The sequence below is a fragment of the Amphiprion ocellaris genome, chromosome 3, assembly GCF_022539595.1.
Source record: "Amphiprion ocellaris isolate individual 3 ecotype Okinawa chromosome 3, ASM2253959v1, whole genome shotgun sequence".
NCBI classification, from domain to species: Eukaryota; Metazoa; Chordata; class Actinopteri; family Pomacentridae; genus Amphiprion; species Amphiprion ocellaris.
In genome coordinates this window covers 17,683,039-17,707,674 of record NC_072768.1, presented here as the reverse complement: position 1 = coordinate 17,707,674, position 24,636 = coordinate 17,683,039, and the positions used below count along the sequence as shown (strand labels likewise).

Below are 24,636 nucleotides of genomic sequence, written 5' to 3'. Positions count from 1 at the left end.
TGTTTTAAACCCCACCTCGCCAGTTTAAACGGGCACAAGCTGGCGTGCGCACACATGTAAATACAACCGTATACCTCACTGAAAACACAACATCCAACATCCCAACTGCCTGCTTCTGAATGCATAAAAGAAGACCTGATTTCCCCGTTTTCCCTCCCACTGATGAAACAAATCCTTGTATACTGAGCAGGGACGCAATACGCAGCTAGCAGACAGCATGAGGGCCCATTAGATTACTGCTCACAAAGTGGATGGATCATCTGAAGCTGGTAAAGCTCCACAGCGGGAGCTTGGGCAGGAGCCAAGTCTAATTAAGATGTGGGGAAGTGATTGATGCTAAGCTGAGCATAAGTCCAATTCCTGAGAGCCGGTGTGAAGGGATAAGTGTGCGACTCAAGTGGGGAAGGGAGCTAAAGGTGGTCAGCGGGACAGTCTGTCGGTCCGTCAAATCATCTGTTTCAGTGCCCTGTCTTGTCAGTACGTAACATATGAGGTCTTACGAAGTTGCTGTATCCAAGAAACTTTCAGTCACGTTTGATAGTAAAGAACTGTGCTCTGGTTACAGTACAGAAAAAAAGTAAAGCCTTGTAATGAAATTTCACCCAAGCAAAACCTAGAGATCATATAAAAAGTATAGAGCCTGCAAAAAAGTCATTAAAAATATTACTTAACTGAACAGTAAATATAGATTTTTGCTATACTGAGTCAGAATCAGTTATGCTACTATTACCCCTTCGGACAGAAACAGGATTTAATACAATAGAACTTGCTACTATAATCATATAAAAATACCTGAATGTAAATATAACTCACTGTGTTTTTGTCAACCTCATAATTTTGATGGACAGATACCATGTTTATATATTCCTGATGATCCTGGCATGAATTTATGTCTGAATATTTAATGCTGAATTTAAACAACAACAACAAAAAAACTAAGACTGCTAAATCATTTCAATAAAGGGCATCCGGAATGGTTAGGTTTAACTGTAAAATCGATGAGTGGTCGATACAAACCTCCAGAATTAGCAGTGCTGTGGTCCTGTGGTATCTGAGACCACCAGATCTCAAAAGATCAGGTTGCACTGGTTTCCAATGTCCTTCCTCCTTCTCTACAGTTACATTTAGGTCCGTGAAACTCAATACACATATACCATAAGAGGAAGTGCAGCTGACAGAAATACTACGACTACTGAGCATAGAGGTAGTATCATCATCAAAATCTAAGCTATGTCTTAAGTCAATAACACAACAAGACTCTTTCTTCTGTCCAGTCAAGTTCACTATGACCAGTATGGAAAATCTGCAAAGTATGCACAGTCTCTATGTGAACTCACTGACTGCATTGATCTTTTTTAACCCTCTGACAGAAAGACACCACCAATACCTAACCCTAACCCAAAATCTCTGTATTTCAAAGAGCAAAAAGGAAATGTAACATAAGCCTTTCAGAAACTCTGTTGTGTTCAGGGTGATTACATTTGTTGCATGTGCAGCTGAGTAGTATTCCATTCAAAAAGTAGATATGTTGATTTATTCTCTTAACAGATGTACAGTGCCTATAAAAAGTATTCAGCGTCACATCCACACCATCCTCATCATGAAGCATGGTGGTGGCACCATCATGATGTGGGAATGCTTCTCAGCAGCAAGCCCTGGAAGATTTGTGAAGGTAGAGGGTAAAATAAATGCAGCAAAGGATGGGGAAGTTCTGGCACAAGACAGCCTTATGTAGTCTGCAAGAGATTCGCAGTTTGGAACAAGATTTGCTTTCCAGCAAGCCAATCACCTGAAGCATGCAGCCAAAGCTACAAAGAAATGGTTTAAAGATAAGCTGAAGGTTCTGGAGTGGCTGAGGCAGAGCACAGACCTCAGCCCAGTGGAGAATTTGCAGCAGTTTTGCAGAGACAAATGGAGTAAAATTGCAGTGTCCGAATGTTCAAGGCTGATTGAGGCTAATAATTACAAATGTTGGTATGCTGGTTCGGACTTGCTTCAAAATAGTAATTTATTCTTATTTGAACACTGTAAGAGGAACAGAAATGGTTGCGATAAAACACTGGATTTTATTCAGTCTCAACATAAACAGAAGTGTCGGGAAGATCAACTATTGAATGTGCTGTTCACGCACAAGTATCATCGGTGTATAAACAATACTGACGAAAATTACTTTAGATATTTCAGTCTCAAAACTGGTCCTTCTTCTTTTTCACAGCTACATGTGCAGCAAACCTTGCAATCAGTGAGATCCACGTGTTTGTGAGCCTGAAATAACATGATCAGGTGGACAAATCCACAAAGTCATCTGATTTCCCTTCCTGTTCACATATCTGCACCAAATGGGTCAAGGGGGTTTAGTCAATACAACTGTAATGCAATGTGACTGTAGCACTGCTAAGACATGAAAGACCATGTACTGTAACTGCATGGGTTGAAGATCTAACTGTAAAATATCAATGGTTCAAAGTGGCACATTTTGGAGAATACATAAAGCCCAAATGAGTTTTTAGTCAGTGACTTGCCTTAACATGCAACTCAACACCCAACTGGGATGTTAGAGGCTATTTGTGCTAATTATGTGCACATGCGCCTCTTCTGTTTGTCTTGGCAAACCGTGCATATGTGGTATTCTGTTAAGTAATGTGTGTTTACAAGGAACAAGAACCATGGATGTTTGTGTGTGCGTGTGTGTGTGTGCATATGTGCTGCTGAGGCTGAAGTATTGCCCAGACCTGCCGTTGTCTGCACTCTGTAGGACTCACCATTGTGGGACATGCCCACCGACAGGCACTTCTGGAAGCGGCAGTATTGGCACTTGTTGCGGTTCTTTTTTTGGATTTTGCAGCGGCGCTCACATTTGTCATACTCCAGCTTCAGACGGATGGTCCGCCGAAAAAAACCCTGAAGGAATGAGGTGGGGAAACATAAGAAATGTAAATACTGCTCACAAGAAGCAAACACTGCACTACCGGTAATGTTTTGACATTTATTTTTAACTGTAGCAACGAGAAGCTATTAAAAATCTATAAACAAGATTAGAACAAATGCTTCACTCAGTGTAACATTTGTTTAAAAAAATCTAATAAACCTGAAAAGTAACCAGTATAGTAAATTACCTTTAATAAACTCAGCTGCTATGCAACCAGTTTCAGAGAACAAACTATTGACCAACTTGCGGCATTAGAAAAACAGTTATTTGTTCACATATTAGTGGTGAATGACAATATCAGATGCTTTGTTGCACCACTGGGGATTCCCTGCTTACACAACTCTGACAAAAAGAAAAATGTAACTTTTGTGAGCAACACTTGGACCACATGGCACATTTGTGGTTGGATGGAGGGTAGAAAATCGCCTGGGGAATTACCCAACAACACATTAAGCCACGCTTGATAGCAAATTTCTGTCTTATCAAAGGGTGTCACAAAGCGGGCCAAAATACATACAGACACCCACACACAGTTTGAAAGACACACACATGGACATACAACGCAGATTACACAGACATGCTACAACCATGTGAGCACATGTTGAGTAACTCCAGCTGACTTCCACCCACTAACCTCTTGCCTGACACGTACACACAAACAGGCATAAAACCAGGATGACAGCCAAAATTTCAGTTTTGTCCAAATATGCTTCATGTAGACACTTCTTTTATCCACATAACAGAGGAAAATCTGCACATGGGAAGGTGTAAATGCATGTGTATGTGAGTGTGTTCGGAAAATTTTACAACTGCTGACAACCAACTCCCTTACAGGCCTTAAAATCAATTTTCCCCAATCAGCTTTTCACAATAAAAGAGTGACCTATGGTGTACGAACAGGCAATTTTTACACGTGAGATTTGTGTTGTGCATGTGCTATTATCAGTGTATTGAAGTGAGTCAGACTTTAAGAGAAAAAGGCACTGTCAGGCATTTCTAAGCAACAATCAAACTTAAGCAAAATAGGCATTAGAATGTAATTCCTATTTTGGAGGGATTGACTGTTATGCTATCAATAGAAAAACCATAAGCCATTTTCCTTACCAATAACTGTGATTATAGACTATTTAGCCATAAATATTTAATGTCCGAAAGAAATCTACAAGTTTTTCAGACGCTTTAACGTCTGAGTTTGTGCCAATTTGTGAAAGTCAAGTGTTTCCCCTTGTTGACATGTCCATATGATGGTTTTTAAAACGTTTTAAAACAATCCATGAGTGAAATAAGCAGTCACCCCCATGGTTGAGAACTTCAACCCTGAAACAGCAGCGTTCTCTAAGCAGTCTCAAAAATACAGATTCAGACTTCTTGGGTTTCACATGTAACAAACCTGTGGAACCAGTCCTGTCATTTGGTAGGTGGGACTTCCTGTATCATTATCCTTTATCAGAATTAGTCTCCAGTTCAGACATGAATGATTGAAATACTCCAATGTGACAAAGGCCTGCAAATTCTAAAGGGACGAACAGTGTAGAGTTACATCTGAGCCATTTTAACTCTTTGATGTGCAGTGTTGGTCAGAAGATACCCATTTTCCATTGGATTTGGGTCACTTTTGACCCATGTTGCGCATCAAAGGGTTAAGACAGGAAATGATTATTTCCACAGAAGAACTTCTAAATATGAAACTCTAGAAGACAGAAATTAGCTTTTTGGAGTTTGATCAATGACTTAGTCCTTTATTTTCTATCATTCACAGTCACTCTGCACACAGTTATTAGGGTTATCAGGGTTCAGTTTCTTCTAAATATGACAATCAATAACATTTTCCAGCTTAAGTGAGCTACAAACGGAACACTTAATTTTACCAAATAAGGTGCACAATGGTTCATGAGGGCAACCTTCAGCTGATTGAAGTTATGGTAGGCCACTTCTAACAGATGCACTTTGACATGATTCACTTCTAAAGGCAGGTGTTAAGCTCAATAAATTTACCTTGACTTTTCTGATAAGCTGTTGCTTGCTCATTTTACAGCTTTACAATGTCACCCAGCATAAATGAAGCAACTCTTTGTTGACCGGCCAATGCCTCTATTGTTGATACTTGTGAATTTGATGCATGGATGCACAGTAACGCGCATACTTATGTATATAACCATATACTGCCACTACATGAACACCAAGACACAATAATTCCACTACTACGCAGTTGCACACCCCAGTAAGATGCTACTCTGACTGAATTTAACTATAGCTTCCGGAAATTCGTGCTCCCTTTCATGACCGACACATTTAGTTGGAACATATTGGATTCACAGAGAGGAGGTCTAGGACTGTTTCTTGCTTCGGTAGTTATTTTTACATAGTTTTTTTTCCCCCTGTGAGTAACTACATATAGATAGAAAACAAAGAAATACAAAAGAAACAAAATATAAAAGAAAACAAAAAATCTGACATGCCAACATAGGCTGAAAAACACATGGACTAACACCTCAAGTTACGCTATCTTTGTCCTTTGGCACCTCTTCAAAATAGCCTTGGGTTGTTCTTCAACACAACTGGTAAACAATTAACTAAAAGATTATTGAGCCACCACGTGTGAAGGCCGAGCTTGGTATTTCTGATGCTTTTAGGAATTATCATTAGTCACAAGACACACTGCCTGTGGGTTCGGTCTGGCGTGTCCTACCTTCTCAGAGTTATACCTTAAATTATGATTTACTGTATTGTTAGAAATTATGATTTACTGTATTGTTAGAAATTATGATTTACTGTATTGTTAGAATTTGGTTAATATGTATACGAGGAAGAAGGAGTGGATATTGACATAACGTCAACCCAAAGAGAAAGTAAGTGCGTGATACACAGTTTAGGATGAGGAGATAAGGGAGATCAGGAGAGGACATTTGCTCATTCTTTAATGCCTTCATTGGTCAAGTATACTCCGACATTTCTAATACAGATAGAAGTACTAATTTGACTGTGTAATGTATACATGCAGTTTTCGTCTCACCTTGCAGCCCTCACAGGCGTGGACTCCGTAGTGGTAGCCCGAGGCGCGGTCAGCACACACTCGGCACTCCAGGTTGAGTGATGAGGAGGAAGATGAGAACTCGTCCTGGCTTGTTGCCATTCCATAAACCACTGACGATGGGCTGGATGCTGGTGTCAGGGCATCTACAGAACACAAACATGTGGGTGGTTAAATGTGCCATGGCACTATTGCCCCTGATTACTGTTTCTGCTAAATGGATAATCAGTAAAGTGACAAGTCTGTTGAAGATATTATGATAATTTGAATTTAAACAGTAAGGAGGGGATGATTATTCAGCCATATTAAATTAACTTTAAGGATCTGTTTCTAAAAATTCATCCATCATCCAACATTTTGCTAGCAAACAGTCTTCCAAAACTGACTTTCCAATAAGCATACCCACTTCAGACAGTAGCTGACCAGGTGCATGAAGATGAGACAGTATACAGGAAGCTTCATTGTTTATATATTTATTTCTGCCATTTTTAGATTGTACAGTCTTGGAGCATTTGAGGCAAGACCATCCAAGTGTGTACTCTCATTTCCATTTGTACCATTTATGTAAGGATCTCTATGATGACAGAACAGCTACAAACTCTCTTTAACACTAGTTAATTCCAATCAAACACCTGCCATCATCCTCATTTTTGGTGAAGCTCAGAAAATGTGTGCTGAGTTCACTTCCGTATTTCATACAAGGTGCACACAACTTAATAAATTTAGACAAGCATACCAGTTATTCCCATGTTGTTTTGGCCCACATCATATACACACATGGACAAAATTGTTGGTACCCCTCGGTTAATGAAAGAAAAACCCACAATGATCACAGAAATAATTTGAATCTGACAAAAGTAACAGTAAATAAAAATTCTATGAAAATTAACCAATGAAAATCAGAAATTGCTTTTGAACAGTGGTTCAACAGAATTATTTTAAAAAATAAACTCATGAAACAGGCCTGGACAAAAATGATGTTACCCTTAACTTAATATTTTGTTGCACAACTTTTTGAGGCTATCACTGCAATCAAACCATTTCTGTAACTGTCAGTGAGACTTCTGCACCTCTCAGCAGGTATTCTGGTCCACTCCTCATGGGCAGACTGCTCCAGTTGTCTCAGGTTTGAAGGGTTCCTTCTCCAGACAGCATGTTTCAGCTCCTTCCACAGATGTTCAATAGGATTTAGATCAGGGCTCATAGAAGGCCACTTCAGAATAGTCCAATGTCTTCCTCTTAGCCATTCTTAGCTGTTTTTAGCTTTGTGTTTTCGTTCAATTATCCTGTTGCAAGACCCATGACCTGCAACTGAGACCAAGCTTTCTGACACTGGGCAGCACATTTCTCTCTAGAATACCTTGATAGTCATGAGATTTCATTGTATCCTGCACAGATTCAGACACCCTGTGCCAGATGCAGCAAAGCAGCCCCAGAACATAACAGATCCTCCTCCATGTTTCACAGTAGGGACAGTGTTCTTTTCTTGATATGCTTCATTTTTACGTCTTTGAACATAGAGCTGATGTGCCTTGCCAAAAAGTTCCAGTTTTGTCTTGTCTGTCCATAGGACATTCTCCCAGAAGCTTTGTGGCTTGTCAACATGCAGTTTGGCAAATTCCTGGCTTTTTTATGATTTGTTTTCAACAATGGTGTCCTCCTTGGTCGTCTCCTATCAAATCCACTTTGGCTCAAACGACAACGGATGGTGTGATCTGACACTGATGTACCTTGACCTTGGAGTTTACCTTTAATGTCTTTAGAGGTTGTTCTGGGCTCTTTTGTTACCATTTCTATTATCCATTGCATCCATTTGTCATCAATTTTCCTCCTGCGGCCACGTCCAGGGAGGTTGGCTACAATCCCATGGATCTTAAATTTCTGATTAATATGTGCAACTGTAGTCACAGGAACATCAAGCTGCTTGGAGATGGTCTTATAGCCTTTACCTTTAACATGCTTGTCTATAATTTTCTTTCTAATCTCCTGAGACAACTCTCTCCTTGGCTTCCTCTGGTCCATGTTTAGTGTGGTACACACCATGTCACCAAACAGCACAGTGACTACTTGTAATCCTATAAATAGGCCGACTTACTGATTACAAGTTTGTAGACACCTGTGATGCTAATTAGAGGACACACCTTGATTGAACATGTCCCTATGGTCACATTATTTTCAGTCTTTTCTAGGGGTACCATCATTTTTGTCCAGGCCTGCTTCATGAGTTTATTTTTTAAAATAATTCTGTTGAAACACGGTTCAAAAGCAATGTCTGATTTTCATTGGTTAATTTTCATAGAATTTTTATTTATTATTACTTTTGTCAGATTCAAATTATTTCTGTGACCATTGTGGGTTTTTCTTTCATTAACCGAGGGGTACCAACAATTTTGTCCACGTGTGGGATACAAGGTGGTCTTGTTACCACAATCAGACAACCAATTGACTCATCATCTCGAGAGATTTGAAGTAAAAATAAAAATCTAAATCTGCTTTAATGAAGGAACCTCTACTGTTTCATCTTCCTCTGGCAAAGAAGTAGTGAAATTCAAGTACAGTTTGACCTCTTTGCCTCCAACAAAGACAGTCTGTTCCATCACAGCAACTATTTATTCAGAGATATTAACATGACGTCTGTGGTGTGTTGCCTATCGAATGTGTAACAGCATTATGTAGTAGCATAACTAAGGTTCCTCGTGGATGGCAGGTCACAGGATGTGCCGTGGGTTGCCAGCAGTTTTCTATTTCCAACTTATGAGGGAACATGGTTGGTAGAACTTGCTTGAAACACAAATAGCTTAGCGAAAACGGTACAAAACAGTGGCACTAAGTCAAGCCACATGAGTTCAGGTGAGCGACGCCAGAACAGGGATAAGCAGCATTTGGCAGTGAGTTATGTTCCTGCCTGGTGCAAGTGCACATGTTTCAACTGAGTGTGGACATGAAAAGCATGTCAGTGTTGCTTCTGTCTCTCACTATCTCTGCACTTCTAAACACCCATAAATCCTAAACCCACTCTCACTGACTTTTCCATTACATCATTAAATGCTTCTGCGGTGCCTTCCTCACACTCTTTTCGCCTTTCCTTCTTCCTCCAACACTCACACCATCCATTCTCCCATTAAATGTTTATCTTTCACGACTTCTTCGCTGGTTGCATAATTTTACTGGTGCATAAATTTACCAGACATCAGTGTCTATTCAGGAGGAAACTCAGCAGCAAAGTGGATGTTTCCTGAGAGGTTGTGCGTGGTGGCTGAGGAATGTGCGAATTCCTCTTTGGACATGGGGCGAGGAGAAGGGTTGGAGGAAGTAAGAGAGTTATAACTGGGGAGTGCAGAAGACAAGAGGAAAATAAGGTGTGAGAGAAGGAGGAAAAACTGAAAGAAATGGGCAGGAAATTGGAAAGGAAATGCATCATGGAACTCAGCTAGTCAGAGACAGAAAATGATACATCAATCAATCAAAGGACCCATTGCCCAAAGACCTAAAAAATTAGGTCAATCAACAATCTGAGGAAAGAAAGGGCTGCAGCACAACCTTGCTGCAGGGTAAGGCAAGTGGGAAAAATAGCCAAAGTGTATGTCCTCTCTGAACATACAGCTGGAGCACATTAAGGATTAAGGGGCTAAACTGAGGGACCCCCACTCTGGCAACAACAGGGATGGTAAGGACTTTACATTGAGTTGCTGTGAGCACTCACAAACAGTGAAATGAGTGTGTGGGAGCAAACCCTGAATTGTCACTTAACTATATATACCTAGGACAGTTGAACCTTCTGAGCCATTGCTGGAGGACTGGTATTCGGGGACATCAAAGGAGCTTAGGGCATCGTCATTGATGGATTGGGAGATATCCTGGAGCTCCTCCATGCCACCCAGGAAATCATCATCAGCGCACAGAGGGCTGTCCAGCACTGAGTCCTCCAGGGGAGAAGGGGGATGGTAGTGGCTCTCCATGTCGACCATTGTGGTGGAGGAGCAGGCTGGCAGCACTCTCACTCATCAGACTGGAGACCAGGCATAGGGGGAGGGTACAGAGAAAAACAGAGGTCAAAGAGGTGACATGAAAGCATCGACAGGCAGAGGAAGACGACATGATTTCTATTTTTACCTCATAAATTCAAGAGACTACAAGTCTAACATAAGGTTGAACTTACATACAGCAGTGCTTTGTATCAAATACTATTGTCAGCTTGCCAACATGCTCACATTAACAATGCTAACATGCTGCACTTTACTCCATGTGTTTACCATGTGCATCCTCTTAGTTTAACATACTCACGCTGCGTTTGCTTCAAACATTTTAAAAGTTTGACCTGATGATCACGCTAAAAGCAAAGTTAAAGGTAGGAGATGAATATCTGTATGAAACTCATGGCAATCCACCCAAAAGTTGTTTGTGGTAACTCACAGTCACGAACGTGAATCTCATCGTGGCACCAGAGGATCTCAGGATATATCTTCTATCAATCATGATTGTCTGTTTTTTACCCATCAATCTGGAGGATGTTGTGATACCTCATTACATAAATGAACATTTTGACCTGCTAGTGGCACAAGAAGACTAGTCAGAAGATCATCCAGCTTCTGAGGATTCATCCTCTGGGCACGATGAATGTCTGCACTAAATTGTAGCACAAGTCATCCAAAAGCTGTTGAGATGTTTCAGTGAATATCAACACGACACAAAGTACTCCATTATCCTTCACTGCACACAATTCTTCTATGACCTTCTGACCTGCGTACATCACCAGGCGATGCACGTTGTTCAGTAGGCCGTGAAGGATGTGGAGTATCTTATGACATAACACAGGATCCTCCACTCCTATGAGCTACTCACTCCAAGTACAGTAACCGTGGCCACACAAACTTCATAGAGCTGCAGAAAGAAAAGGACCGGGGACACAGGGACAGAGTAAGGCACAGACATGTGGAGGTATGAATGTAGGTCACTGGGCTGGCTAAAACTGTGATGTGAATGAAGGCTGGGTCTGGGGTGGGCTGCAAGAAACATGCTGGCATGTACATGAAATTTTGCTGAATTGCACAGTGGGAACTGGGGGAGCTATGAGGTACACAGGAAAGTACATTAGGAATTGGGTTTGCCTCTCTGGCTAAGCTTAAGTGTGGCAGACGGAATGGACTTAACATCGCATATTCTAACTTCATACATACTCGTAAACTGGGTCAATCTTTCCTAAGCCCTTCCCATCAGGTCCTGCTAAGAACATCAAACAAGTGGAGGTGGAGGGTGACACTGAGATGTGGGTGGGGGGCTATAGGACTATAAGACAGCAGCTGCTGGTTGTTCTGAGCCATTCCATACCTTAACACATGACCGCCTTTAGTTTCACCTTAACTTGCCCTAACTGTGAAATGTACTGTCGGGTATTTAAGAAGAGAGAGAGAATGCATGATCAAAAATTTTCTGTCCTCAGTACTCCCTGTGCATCTATTTAAAAGATCTAATGACAGAAAAGAATGGTATAACATTGAAGCAGCTACCTATAGGTCATTTGCATATAGTTTTGCATTCAGCGAAAGGATTGATTGACTATAGACCTGGCAGATAATTGGATCCAACATTCAGTATTTTTCATTGGTATCAATGAAAAATACCAATGAAAAATTCCAATGAATTGTCAACCAATTACTGAGATAATAAATTAATTTCAAAATGCCCTACTTTGACTCTGATGCACTTCAAATAGCAGCTTTATTCAAAGTCCAGCCACGTGAGATGTTTAGGGCGGATGTGAAACAGACCAGCTCTGAGCTGTGTTTTAAAACCACAAAACAAGTAAAAGAAAAGAAATCGAAATTGTTGTAGAGCAAAGTAAGGATTCATACTGCTTCAATCTTGTTTGCTGATTAGTTTAGCGATGCCTTAACTGCACATAAGGGAGCTGGGAAAATAATGCAATAAATCTAGGCACTTGTGCACAGGAAACCAGTTCATCAGCACACTAAGCTTTTGTAAATACATTAGAGGAAGCTTGATAGTAACAAGGTATACACATGCTTTGGCATGTTAAGAACAGGAGTTTTGGAAACACTGTCTATACTGGCATAGGAAAGACATGCTAATATATTTTGAAGACTGATAACTGAACAGCTAATGATAAAAAGGGTTGTGGCAGTGTTTTTAGGTTAACAGAAATCAAAATGCAATGAGTTTATCATCAAGATTTAAAGCCCAGAGGAACGAAATGGTGTCTGATAGTGAATAACCTTGAGATTCCCACTCGTTAAAAACACTCGTCTACATGAAAAGAGGCCTGGCATGTCAGCAGGCGGCTTTACTGAGCTACTCACTCTACAATATACTTGTAATTCTGAATGGAGGCAGTGTTAGCTCTGCTCGCACAAAGTAAACCTCTTTAGCATTCAGCCTCTAGCTCCTGACCCTCAGGTCTTCCTTTTGAGGACATCCTGTTTCATACACTCGTTTCACTCAGCACTGTCTCATTATATTATTGCTTCAAGGAGAAAAATACAGAAGCTTCTTGGTTACAGCTTAGCAAACATCTATACTATCTATTCACACAAAACTCCATTAACCTGCACATATAATCTAGTGGTAAGATGAGACGAATTTGCGGTTGTAAAAGTCTTGCACAGTTCAGATATAAATCAATCTAAAGTGGACTTGAGGACAACGTTTTGTATCAACACTCCCAGAGCACGCATGACTTTCTATTTAAATAACATACAAAGCACAAGTCCTTCACTGAACTCATGACCTCCCAACCAGCAGCTATGAAGTGATGGACCAAGCTAACCTCATGTTGCCACCAACATACTATCCATAAGAATGTAAACACACAGAGCCGATTAGCTGCAGACTGCGGAGGTCTAGTGGATTGAGATAGAGAAAGACAGAGAGAGACATGGGGGGGTGGAGAGGAATGTCAGTTAAGCTACATTACAGAGTCTTTACCAGCAATGTGTGAGACAGACCGAGCAAGTGAGGCAGAGAGAAAAGAAAACAGCAGTTCCTACGGTAACAGCAAGCCTTTGTCTCACAGGTCAAGACCTCTCTTGTGCTCACTCAACCGAGCCTGCTGAGGGCACTGTGCACGCTGAGTGGAAGATGAGCAAGGTCATATGTGTTTGTGTGTGCGTTAGCGCCCAAAATGGAATGAGGGGGACTACAAAAAAAAAAAAGGCCGCCAACCAGTAAGGTCACCATGACAATGCCATGACAATGCCGACACACAAATCAGGCTTTGAAGTCAGAAGTAGGGGGCGGGCAAGAGGCATGTGAAGATGGCTGCAATCTCCTGTTTCACATTCAAATCAATAAATACCATTTTGATTTGCTTCAAAAATAGGTTAAATGTGTATTAGCAGTCTGAACCAGTGATCACATGGCTGTATGTGCGAGTGGAGCATAAATAATCCATACAGTCCAATGGATTCCTGCTTAGCATGGCCACCCAGCCCCCCACATTCTGCTCATCCAATGCAGTCAAGTCCCGCATTAACCAGACAGGCCATGAAACAGCTAGTAAGCTCTGGCTGAAGCAGATAAACATGCTTTGAACATGACCCAGACATGCAGACAACTTCTTAGTCTCCCCACAGGAAAGAACATCGAACAGCATGAAGTTACTTTACTCAGTCATCTGAGATCTTTTAAGAAAATGAACTAACAATCCCCTGCGCTGCCTCCATGGTGACATCTATCACTTACAGGGATAACGTTATCCGATCTCGTGACATATATTGTATACATCCAGACACTTATCTGGCCACAGCTGATTGCTAAGAGGGTAAAGTCATGCAGCCTCTGTGACTAACTATTGTCTCAGAGGAATCCAATAGAGCTTGAAGCTTTCCAAACCCAACAGGAATGAGGACAGCAAACATCACAGGGTGTGATGACAAGAAAACACAGATAAAGTAGGTAGCAGACCTAGACATTAGAGGTGTGTATGGGCCTGTCTCAACAAGGTGTGGAAAAAAACATTACAAACAATACTGCACTACTTCCAAGTGCAATAAAAAGCACCTTGACAACAAAGAGATTGAAGACGAATAAACTCCTCACATATTTATCAGTGGTGCTGGAATAAAATCAACAATCTATAAAATGTGGTTTTCCAATGACTGCCACCAAGTACAGTTTGAAAAAGATGAAAGCCTAATAATAACTTCAGTAAACAGAACACTACCGCCCTACCTTCCTCATCCAAAAACTTGACATCTTCCATGCAACATTGGTCCCTGACAACATGACATCAAGCTCTTCCTGACAGTTTGCATGATCATTGAGTGTATGTGTGCATGCATGTTTGAGAGACAGAGCGTGTACCACAGGTTAATGTTTAATCCATCTGTCTTGTGGCCTGAGTGATGACAGGCCTGTAAGAAGAAGGGTTCCAGAGGGCATAATGGTGGTCACTGGGAAGCTGTGTGGGCTGATGGGGCAGTCCCACCAGCGTGTCCATTTGTTTGAAGAGTTCATTCTATGAGCTCAGTCTCGACCATGCCGGCAGTGTAAACACTCGAGTGAACCCTTATCACTCCGGGCTGATATGCTGGTCGGCGCCCTGTTATCGTTATGGAGATTGACCAAAGTACAGGCCGTGGAAGTGATTGACATTGGACTTTAGCTGTGTGACAGACGAGCCATATGATGGCAAACAAATCATCCTCTTATTAGGTCATTTACCTCCTGATTTCAAAGTCAGTGACTGTTTTATGTACTGCATAAATCGAATGTTGGCTGCTATTTTTAGAACATCCACATTTTGAAAAACAGATAAATTTCAAATAACTTGCTGTTTACGTGATATTTTTCATGACTAATTTCAAAGGCATGACATGTTTATAATATTTGGTTGCATTAATATCAATTTTCCACCAAAAGGTCCACCAAATTCTTTAATCTTGCTTAGTTGTACATTAGAGGCAATGCAGGCTAAATATACATATTAAGCCTGCAATATTTTTGGCAACATTATAGTATATTTTTGCAATGTGGTAATGGAGTTTTAAGTGCAGATTTTTGTTCTTTAAGTGCACTTTAAGAACTTGTCATCTTTGTTTGACATCAAGTCATGGCTGGGGAAAAATTTCCTCCGTCTAAATGAGGACAAGACTGAGTTCATTTTATTTGGTGACAATGTTCTTGTGGGTTCGGACTCTGTGTTTTCAAAGCTAAAACCGTCTGTAAAGAACCTTGGGGTTACTTTTGACAGCAGTTTTACATTCGTCAAACAGATCGACAACGTGGTCAGAGCGAGTTTTTATCAATTACATCTTTTATCTAAAGTAAAGCCTTTTTTAAATCGCACCGACCTTGAAAGGACTATTCATGCTTTTATCAGCTCACGAATAGACTATTGCAACGCTCTTTATGTTGGTGTTTCCCAGTCAGCCCTGAGCCGCCTCCAGTTGGTGCAAAATGCGGCAGCCCGTTTCCTGACGAACACTTCAAGGCATCAGCACATCACTCCGGTCCTCTTTTCCCTCCACTGGCTTCTAGTTTCTTTTAGGATAGATTTTAAAATTTTGCTTTTCGTTTTTAAAGCCCTCAACGGCTTTGCGCCTATTTATTTAACGGAACTTCTTTCTGTCCGAAACCCTGACAGGGCGTTAAGGTCCTCTAAACGGCTGTTTCTGGAAGTCCCTAGGACCAGGTACAAACACTGGGGTGATCGAGCCTTTTCAGTCGCTGGACCAAGACTTTGGAACAAACTGCCTCCTGACATGCACACCATCACTGACTTTGGCCTTTTCAAAGCCCGGCTCAAAACATCTTTTTAGACTGGCTTTTAATACTCAGTAATGTGGGGACATTTTATTTTATTTTATCTCATTTTATCTTGATTTTATTTGTTGACATGTGTTCTATTGTTCCTTTATTTTAATTTGCTTTTATTCTAATTTTATTGTTTGATTTTAACTGGAAAGCACTTTGGTCACCTTTGAGTGTTGTAAAGTGCTCTATAAATAAATCTTGATTGATTGATTGATTGATTGATTGATTGATTGATTGATTGATTGATTGATTGATTGATTGATTGATTGATTGATTAAATATACTGACAGATGATTTGGCCTCAGTGGGCTAAATAGTGCAAGATTGATAGATGCTTGTCAGATGCGTTTACTGCCACATCATTCTTTGTCATTCTTTTGGAAATGGACAGGAGTTGTGATTTGTTGTTTTAAGAGTTACTCAAGATGAGCTGTTGCCTCGGCTGTCAGCACATTCAGCATCCACTGCTGTACTGAGTTGAGAAATAAAACAGTAAGTTACATAAACCCCGGTGGACTCTGACCTCCGCATTGACAGCGTGTTCACTGTAAAAAGAATAAATGTTCATACATGCTCACAAAAGATGAGCCCATACAATATGACCAGACAGCGCAATGTGACAATGTATCGTGTTACCTCAAAGGCCTGTGATGACCTGACCCTTCACTCTGGCTGTTTATAGCACGTCATTACGTGGTGGAAAGTGTCCCTGTGTTGTGGAGTGAAAACAAGCACATGATAGTACGTGGTAACATTCTCCATATGAAAAAAAAACTGACTTTTTGATGTGGAAGCAACCACTACCCCTGGTCGTCGATTCTGAAGAAGGTGCCACAACACACAAGGTGTCTAAAATTCAAACTCATGGATTGTCGTGTGTTGAGTGAATGCAGAACGGATTTTGTCCTTTTAGCTTTCTAATATCTCAAGCATTTTATTTGAGGTTTCGTTTGTAACATTAATACATTTCTCATGTCTGACACTGAATCACAGCTGCTATCCCCATTTGTGTTTTCTCTCCTAAGGGATGAGGTACTTTTAGATTTATTTTATGATACAGTAAGCGTTTAACACTATGATAGTGGATCAATATTAGTATCCCATAACCTGTAAGCACTGAAAGGCAATAATATCTCATGCTGGAAACACTGAGAAATGAAGCCATGGAGCGGCTGTGTTATAAGACATGATTCACAATAAACTAATTTCATGGGACATCTTTGCCTCAGAGCAATACAACAAAAGGAAGGAAGAGCAGGCGATTGGAGCAAGTAGTTTTTATAAAATACTACAATCTATTTTTGCTGCTTTGGAGGGCGTCTTATGCATCATAAACAGTGAAGTCACATGGAGAAATACACAGTTACTGTACAACCTTGACCTGCAGTATATCCATGGCTTAACCAGGTATTCCAGTGTGCTAAATGGACTGACAGCTGAACTAATGGCAAGCTTGACCTCCACTGTTACTTGGAGTTAAAATTGCCAATAGCTAGTAACACTGTCCTTAAGCAACACCTCATTTCTGTGCCAAACACTGGGTTCCTGGCTGCCACTCTCTACTTGTTTCCAAATCAGTCACAAGGATCAAGCAGGCCACCATTGCAAAACCTCCCACACTAAATTCAAACGATAAATTTCAGAGTGGAGAAACTGCTTTAATCTTTTCCAGCTGCTTTTACCACTTGACAGATGTAGGGCTGAGGTAACAAGACAGCAATCGAGACATGTATGTATTCAACCAGCCTTATTGAGTCATCTGTAGGCTATAACCTGTACCAGTTATCTTAATGTTTTTATGATTTATTGTTGTGCTTGACGTACTGCATTTAACGATACTTTTCTGGTATCAAGAAGTAACTCTGTAACAATGACTGTGCTGAGTGGCAGAAGGATACAGTACAGATAACTGATGTTATTACTGATTAACCGTTTAAGTAATGTGACAAGCAAATCTTTCTCTTGAACTTTTAGTGAACATGATTTAGTTTTTGACTTTTGTAACTTTCAGGGGGCATTTTTTTGGGAAATAATTTATTGACAAATCCACAGATTAATAAACAACGACAAGTCACTTGCTGTTAAAACATGGGTATTTAAGTTGTCAGACCAGCCAAATCTGCTTATTTCTGTAAGAACTGAAGTGGTGAAATTGATGCTTATTTTATTTCTGAAAGCTAATTGTCAAAATCCGCTGAAACCTTTTTGATTCTCATCTGACATTCAAGTCTCATATATCACTATTACACTATTACAAAGAGACAGTTTGGGACCTATTCTATCACTGCATAATGCTGTAAGCAGTAATGCATTGGTATCTTCCAGACTTAATTATTGCAATTCTTCTTCCTTTGCCTTAATGTAAGTCCCCAGTCATTGAACTCCTGAAGTCTGCAACCCATGACCATCACCAAATACCAAACTGCCCTTACAGCAACCACCTTCAGTTGCTTCTTATTTGTGGGTCTTTCTGCCTTCAGTTTCATCATCAGTAAATGAAAAGCAGCTCAGACATTTTTCATCGCCAAGGAAGAAAATCTGTGACAATCCACAAGAATTTGGCAAACTGTTGATGGCCCTTCCTATAGCTTCTGCTACCAATTCGATAGGTCTGCTTGTTTTCTCAGCCTAATGATGGCCTCTTTCAATTGCATCAACACTTCTTCAGACTATAAAACAGCCACCAAATATAAACTCAACACTCTGAAGCGACTGCTGACCTTTAATCTCCTTAATTTGTCACAAAATAATAAGGAAATATTCCCCACCTGGTTCTAAAACTGCTTATCAGTCAATTGTCCAATTACTTTAAAGCATGTGGAAATGGGAGGACTGTGTACAACATAGCTGTAAATCCTAAATGAGCAATGCTGTACTTTTGCTAAAGCCCTTGAAATAAAGCTCAAAGTTTGCACTTCAGCCAAATCAGGATGGCTTAATATTCAATTCATTGCAGTAGTGTAGAGAGCACAATTCTTAAAATTGCATGACTGTCCAAATATTTATTTACCTGCATGATAGTGATAATTGTAGCATATACACAAGCACGGCCTCTTCGCTCTTTCAGTGCTAGTCTCTGGTGGTTTCTTTTATTTGCTTACCGTGGCTGTTATTTCTGGACCTGTCTCCTAAAACGTGTTACAGAGACACATTCAGTTGAAATCTTTGAACTGAGACTGAATGCCTTTGGTTACATCATTACAGTCTACTCTAGAAGTCAGAAGTTAGTCAGGAGCATCATCTTCATGTGGCTGTTTTATTTGTGCTATTTTATGTGCTGATTGTATGTTTTATCCCATGTATTCCCTTTCACTTTATAGTGTATTGAGACTATGCTGCATGGGAATTCGACATTGATTGATAGTCGTATCTCTACTAGAATAAGCCACCAGAAAGGGCAGCCTTAAACCTTCTCTCATGCTACCTTCATCTTTGCTCAAGAACTTTCCAAATTGGTTTTAATAGGTAGCCTGTGGGTTTTTCTGACGAACAAACAAAAGTTATATTCACATCACAGTGTTACTCACAAAGATACACTGTGTACAGTTGAGGTTTAACAAACGTGATGAATGCACTTCCTCCCTCAAAAAAAAAAACAAAAAAAAAGCTGTTTGAATCCTGCATTCTTTACTTCTGTTTTCAGCAGCAAGCAGTCTTCTCCTGCCCTGCCTTTGCTGGTACATTGCTGTGTTTCTTGGTGCATTACCACTACCTGTAAATCAGTGACTTCATTCATCTGACCATGCATGTCAATCTTCATTTGTGTGCACGAGACAAAACAGAAATCCACTAACAGAAAAACTTCTCCATACTGCTGATAGAGTTCCATAAGTCCACACAATACCTTTAAAGGAGTTTCTGCATAGCTGAAAAACAATAGAGTGGGGAGTGCCTGAGTGCAGAAATCACTAAAACTGAGATGAGAACAACATGGAGCTGGGAGCATTTCTCTCTCCTTAGACAGCTGTGTGTATCTTATTTCATTTTCCAGCATGACGCTGGAGTCCTTAGTTACCCCTTTCTGGCTGCCAAACCAGCCTACGTGTTTGTGGGGAAGCATGCAGCACACAGGCCTAGTGACAAGAGCGACACTAATTTGCTACTGTAGTAGGATCATTGAGTGCAACAAAAGACTGAAATGTTCTTTTGACTTCTTACATAGGACAAATGAGAGGGAGCTGTTATTAGTAAGTCCTAAAACAGATTGTTTGCAGTCAAGGAATGAATCTGTTAATTTTATATCTAGCTGCCAGCCTTGGTTCTTTTTTCTTTTCTTTCTTTTTTTTCCACAACAAAATCAAAGTCAAATGAGGTAAAACAGATTTTTTTGTCTTAGCTGATGAGTGAAGATTAAAGAAAGTAGGCTTGGTCAGTAATATAATTAGAATGGGAGAGTAGATAACTCCAGGGACAGGTCATTGATGAGGATTTCTACATGCCTTTCCTCACGTGGACCAGGATCAGACCCCACTTCCCCACTCAGAGCAAATCTTCCAACACTGTGCCTGTCTTCGATAAACAGGATGTTAAAGAGAAGCGACGCTTGCACATACAGAAAGATATTCATGCTGTAAACCAGTCAAATCCTTCTGTCAAATCCTCTCATGGTCCAGCATATATATTATATATTCCGCTTATATATAGCATCTCTCCACGATCATTAACACAGACAATCTCCTGTCCAGAGCTGCTTACTCTAAGTCTGGCTGGAGGGCCCCAATCCTATTCAACCCAGAAGGACTTTACCATAAGGAAGGCTCAAGAGGAATAGATCTGGCTCAGATGAAGGTCAAACTTGGCCAATAGAGGACACAACTTGCAAAACAAATAAACCACAGCAATGACCACAAACAGCCAGAGTGTGTTATGCTAAGACCACGTTTAGGCTGAAAATAGCACTGAGTAAAAAAGCCTGGCATTGGTGCATGTGTGTTACTACAGGTACCAGCGAGACCATGAAATTTGACCCAGGAAGTTCAGTTTAAATAACACATCTATTAGGCCAAAAACATTGGTCAGCTGTCTATAATATGAGGAGGCATTTCACAAGTTTGGAAAGTTATCACAGTGGCAATAATTTGATCCTCCACTCTTGAGGTAAAATGTAGAAATAAACAATTTACTCTGTTAGACTTTACCAGACACTCTTGCATTGTATTGTGGAATAAGTTGAGGCAGACTTAACCTTTTGGCCAAAGCTCTCTAAACTGAGAGAAGGTCGCATCTGATGAGTGCAACCATAGTCAGCATATCATCCAAATTAGTTTCAAGCATGCTCCAACCACCAGTCCTAACATAATACACTTTCCCCTAGAAGCTTTTTTTCTTTGGGATTGTGCTTGCTGGTAAAAATAGATTCAAGAAGCTTGTGGAAATCCATTGCCTTAGTTTAAGCATGCCCTAAAACTGACTGTAATGCAAACAAAACAAATTCTCGATGTTAGGATCTGAGACAGACCAGTGACTTCCACCGCTTTTCAACCGTCTGTGATGAAGGGACTTGAAAAATAGGTCAGTGGAACTATGCTGTTCCTGCGAAACATGCTTATAATACATCTCTTCATGGGCCCACAACTGAGACAATTGATAAACTCTTGAGACTGCTGAACAGGAAAGAGAACCTGAAAGTCCTGTTTGAGGAGCTGAGTTGAGAAAACTTGCTCTTTCGCTCTGTTCTTGTCCTCAACTCTCCAGGCTGCGACTGTGATCAGGCAGAAGCTGATTACAGGTCTCAGGTTCCTGGAGACAAATCTGTCAGAGTGCAGCAGCTCAGTCGGACTGAAACTAACAATGGAAAAAAAAAAAAAGGAACCAATGGCAAGACAAGTTCACCAAGAACTCATAAAAGAATATGAACACGAATGTATGTCTGTGCAGGATTCAGCCAGTTTGCTTCCAAAGGCGGTTTCATGCTCTGTGCATGACAGGCTAATGCACTGTGTCCATTCAACTGCAATGATGACGGTGAATTACCAGCAGCAGCACCAGATCTGGGCAACAATTTGCACGTTAGTGTCTGTCAAGTCTGAACGGAAAAAAAAAACACAGATGTGGAACTTCTTTTATGAGAATGCATTAACCCCACCCTTGATATTCACCTTTATGTTATAAAAAAGCTAACTTATTTAGATTTACTATTTGATCAGGGTTTGATTTGCAGATTTTGGTATGATCTTTTTCAACATTTTGTCAGAAGGGAGAACAAATACTGAACGTGATCATTTGGATTCGCTTTACTCTGTCAACAAAGAATAAAAAAACACTGTCATTTTGATGCATTACGCAATGGCTAATGGATTTTTAACCACACTCAGCAGAAGGATAAGGTGTGTAAAATGGTTCTGAGCAAAGACCTTTGATCCCAAGGTAAATGTTACGCCAATGTGGAGACTGACTTTAAGAGTTAACAAACAGATGGCGACAAATGTAAAAGCCTGGTACACAGACAACTGAGCTGCATCTCTGTGCGTTTAGAAGCAGAGTATCTGTCTTCAGATCTTTTTCAGAGTCTCACTTTTCAGGAACATGCCAAGAGCTAGAACTCCAGGTACATCTTTTCAACTGTGATTAAAAATGTTAGTCTCTTCGCACCATGAGCAACATAAACAAACCTTCAACCATCACATATCAATCAGCAGTCACTGTGGTATGTAGCCAGGCCTCATGCAATTGCACAATTATTGCAACAAAAGAAAACTGGGACACAATTTACACAACGTAGGAGTTTGGCTTTTGCGGTTTCCATTACGATAAGGAATTGATTGAAGATATTGGGATGCTCCTTCATTCTGGGAAAAAAAAAAAGCTTTACACATTGATTCTCTAAATCCCTCAAGGAATAGTGACAGAAACAACGTAAATACACACAGGAGCTGCCTTCATATTTTGCCTTGGGGAAGGGGACTGGTAAAGCAGGATTTTGGTCAAATTTCACTTTCACAGAAAAATGGTGCTGCTGGGAAAAGACTCTGGCAAAGAGGCCAGTTTTCTAATCTGAGTTGAGCTGCAGAATTCCAGGCATTAACTAAGAAATAAATGTGTAGCGACGCTTCAGTAACACACTTCTGATAGCTATGAATTTGCTTCACACACAAGGACAGAAGGCGTTAGTGATGAAGAGACAGAGAAATGCTTCAGAGTTACTTTAGGACTCACTACACAGCCCTGCAGCTACATACACATTAACCACTGCTGCTCCCATTTATCCCTTCAACACTTCACAGAAAAGGATTTGTGTCATATGCAATAAACAAAATCTATAATTTCTTGCAGACTTGGGTGTATAAGATGTTATAACTACACAATTTAACTCTTGGCATGTCACACCATGGTACTGTGTTCTTTCACTACCTGTCACATTTTTGGTTTGCTACATAATAAAGCTGATCAATGCAATGCTAAAGAAACCATTTTGAACTAGAAATCTGTGTCTGATGGCAAGAATCCCAAACTCTATGTCTAAGATAAAGCTCCTTGATGCACTTTGGTCACAATATTTACAGAAGTCATATGCAGGTGCTGTGCAGGTGTTTCTTGCCAAAAGATCACAATGTCCCCTGTGCTTCAGACCTGACTCAGATCACATTGGCACACGTTTTGGACGTGTACTGTGCTTAATTTGTCAGACTGTATTGACCTTTTGACAATTTTGTCAGTGTCACCGGTGCATCAATCATGGTGACCACAAGCCTGCATGAGAAACAGCACTGATTAAAAAATCCACAGTTGTTCACAGCCATCATTAGAGTAACAAACGTGGCAATAAATAGCCTTTGTGTTCAGTGCATGGCTCTATGAATGGCTTACATCACAGGGAGATGCCTATTGATGAACCAGCCACTGGAGCTGCGCAGGCGTGCAAACTGAAAACAGATTAGCCACCCTCCATACAATAACAATGCTCCTACAATCCTGGAAGATTTTAACAGTGTTTCCCCCCAGATGGTTGCAAATCATAAATCTGCAAATTACAAACGCACAAATCGTAAATCTTGCACTGTTTGTAGGCTGCAGCCATTTCTGTGCATCCCATTCCCTCACAGACAGCCTCAGCTGCTGCTGCAGGAGTGTGCACTTCTTGGATTTAAAAAAAAAAAAAGAGGCCAAAATAAAGACATCTACCTTACAGCAGACAGCGCAATCCGTAGCCGCCATATCCTCGGAAAACATCGGCGGGGTGAGTCGGTGCAGGAGCGAGGAGGGAGGAAAGAGTCCCCGACACCAGCCGCGTCCTTGTTTGTTTCCCCACAGCGCTGCCGCTGTCAAAAATCCCCCACCACGTCCATACAAAGCAGAGCCATAACGCTCACACCCGCAGGAAGTGACCTCATGACTGACAGCTGGCCCAGAGAAAGCGCACACCCCCCGACACACCTATAGTTTCAGCGAATAGAAAACGCGCAGCAGTTCCCCTTGTGCAGGACGCCCCCTAACCATGGAGGGAGCAAGAAGGAGCTCAGAAGAGTCCGAAACGCGCCCAGAAAGCACTGTGTGAGGTGCTAAAACAAACAGTACACAAAACAGACTCACTAATTACAAACATAAAGGATTAGAGTCCCATATGATAATGAAACACAATGACATGGAGCTGGAAGAATAGAGTCTGGCAAAATCTGCTATGACACTGTCCTCACATGACCTTCCTCAGGTCATCCAAGTCTCATTCCCTCCCTGCTGTCCAGGGCTGTTTCATGCAGCAGAATGAAGCTGTAAATGGCAGAAAACTGACAAAACATAAAAAACTAAATATCAGATGAATGCATAAAAGATATATACATAAACCAGCCACATTATGATAACATAATTCTTAAAAAGGCACACAGTGAAACAACCAGAATTCACAGAAATGGATATTTTTTTTTGCAAAAAACAGCAAAGCCAAATGTATTTATTCTAGAGAACGTTT

At 40.7% G+C, this 24,636-nt stretch overlaps 1 protein-coding gene across 4 annotated transcripts in view; it reads right to left on the bottom strand.

Annotated features, from left to right (window-relative positions):
• pparab (peroxisome proliferator-activated receptor alpha b) overlaps window positions 1–24,043 on the bottom strand; it is a 33,422-nt gene extending 9,379 nt beyond the window's left edge. Inside the window, exons 1-4 of one of the 4 annotated variants that reach the window (XM_023284215.3) lie at window positions 23,858–24,043; window positions 9,721–9,969; window positions 5,943–6,106; window positions 2,763–2,901 (exon numbers count right to left, since the gene is read on the bottom strand). In XM_023284215.3, coding sequence (XP_023139983.1) covers window positions 2,763–2,901; window positions 5,943–6,106; window positions 9,721–9,928 — 511 coding nt within the window. In that variant the 5' untranslated portion in view covers window positions 9,929–9,969; window positions 23,858–24,043. Of the gene's footprint in view, window positions 1–2,762; window positions 2,902–5,942; window positions 6,107–9,720; window positions 9,970–14,147; window positions 14,286–23,852 lie in introns of those variants that run through there. The other 3 variants (XM_023284214.3, XM_035954599.2, XM_055009235.1) reach the window with 3 other exon arrangements.
• Between the last annotated feature and the right edge of the window lie 593 nt (window positions 24,044–24,636).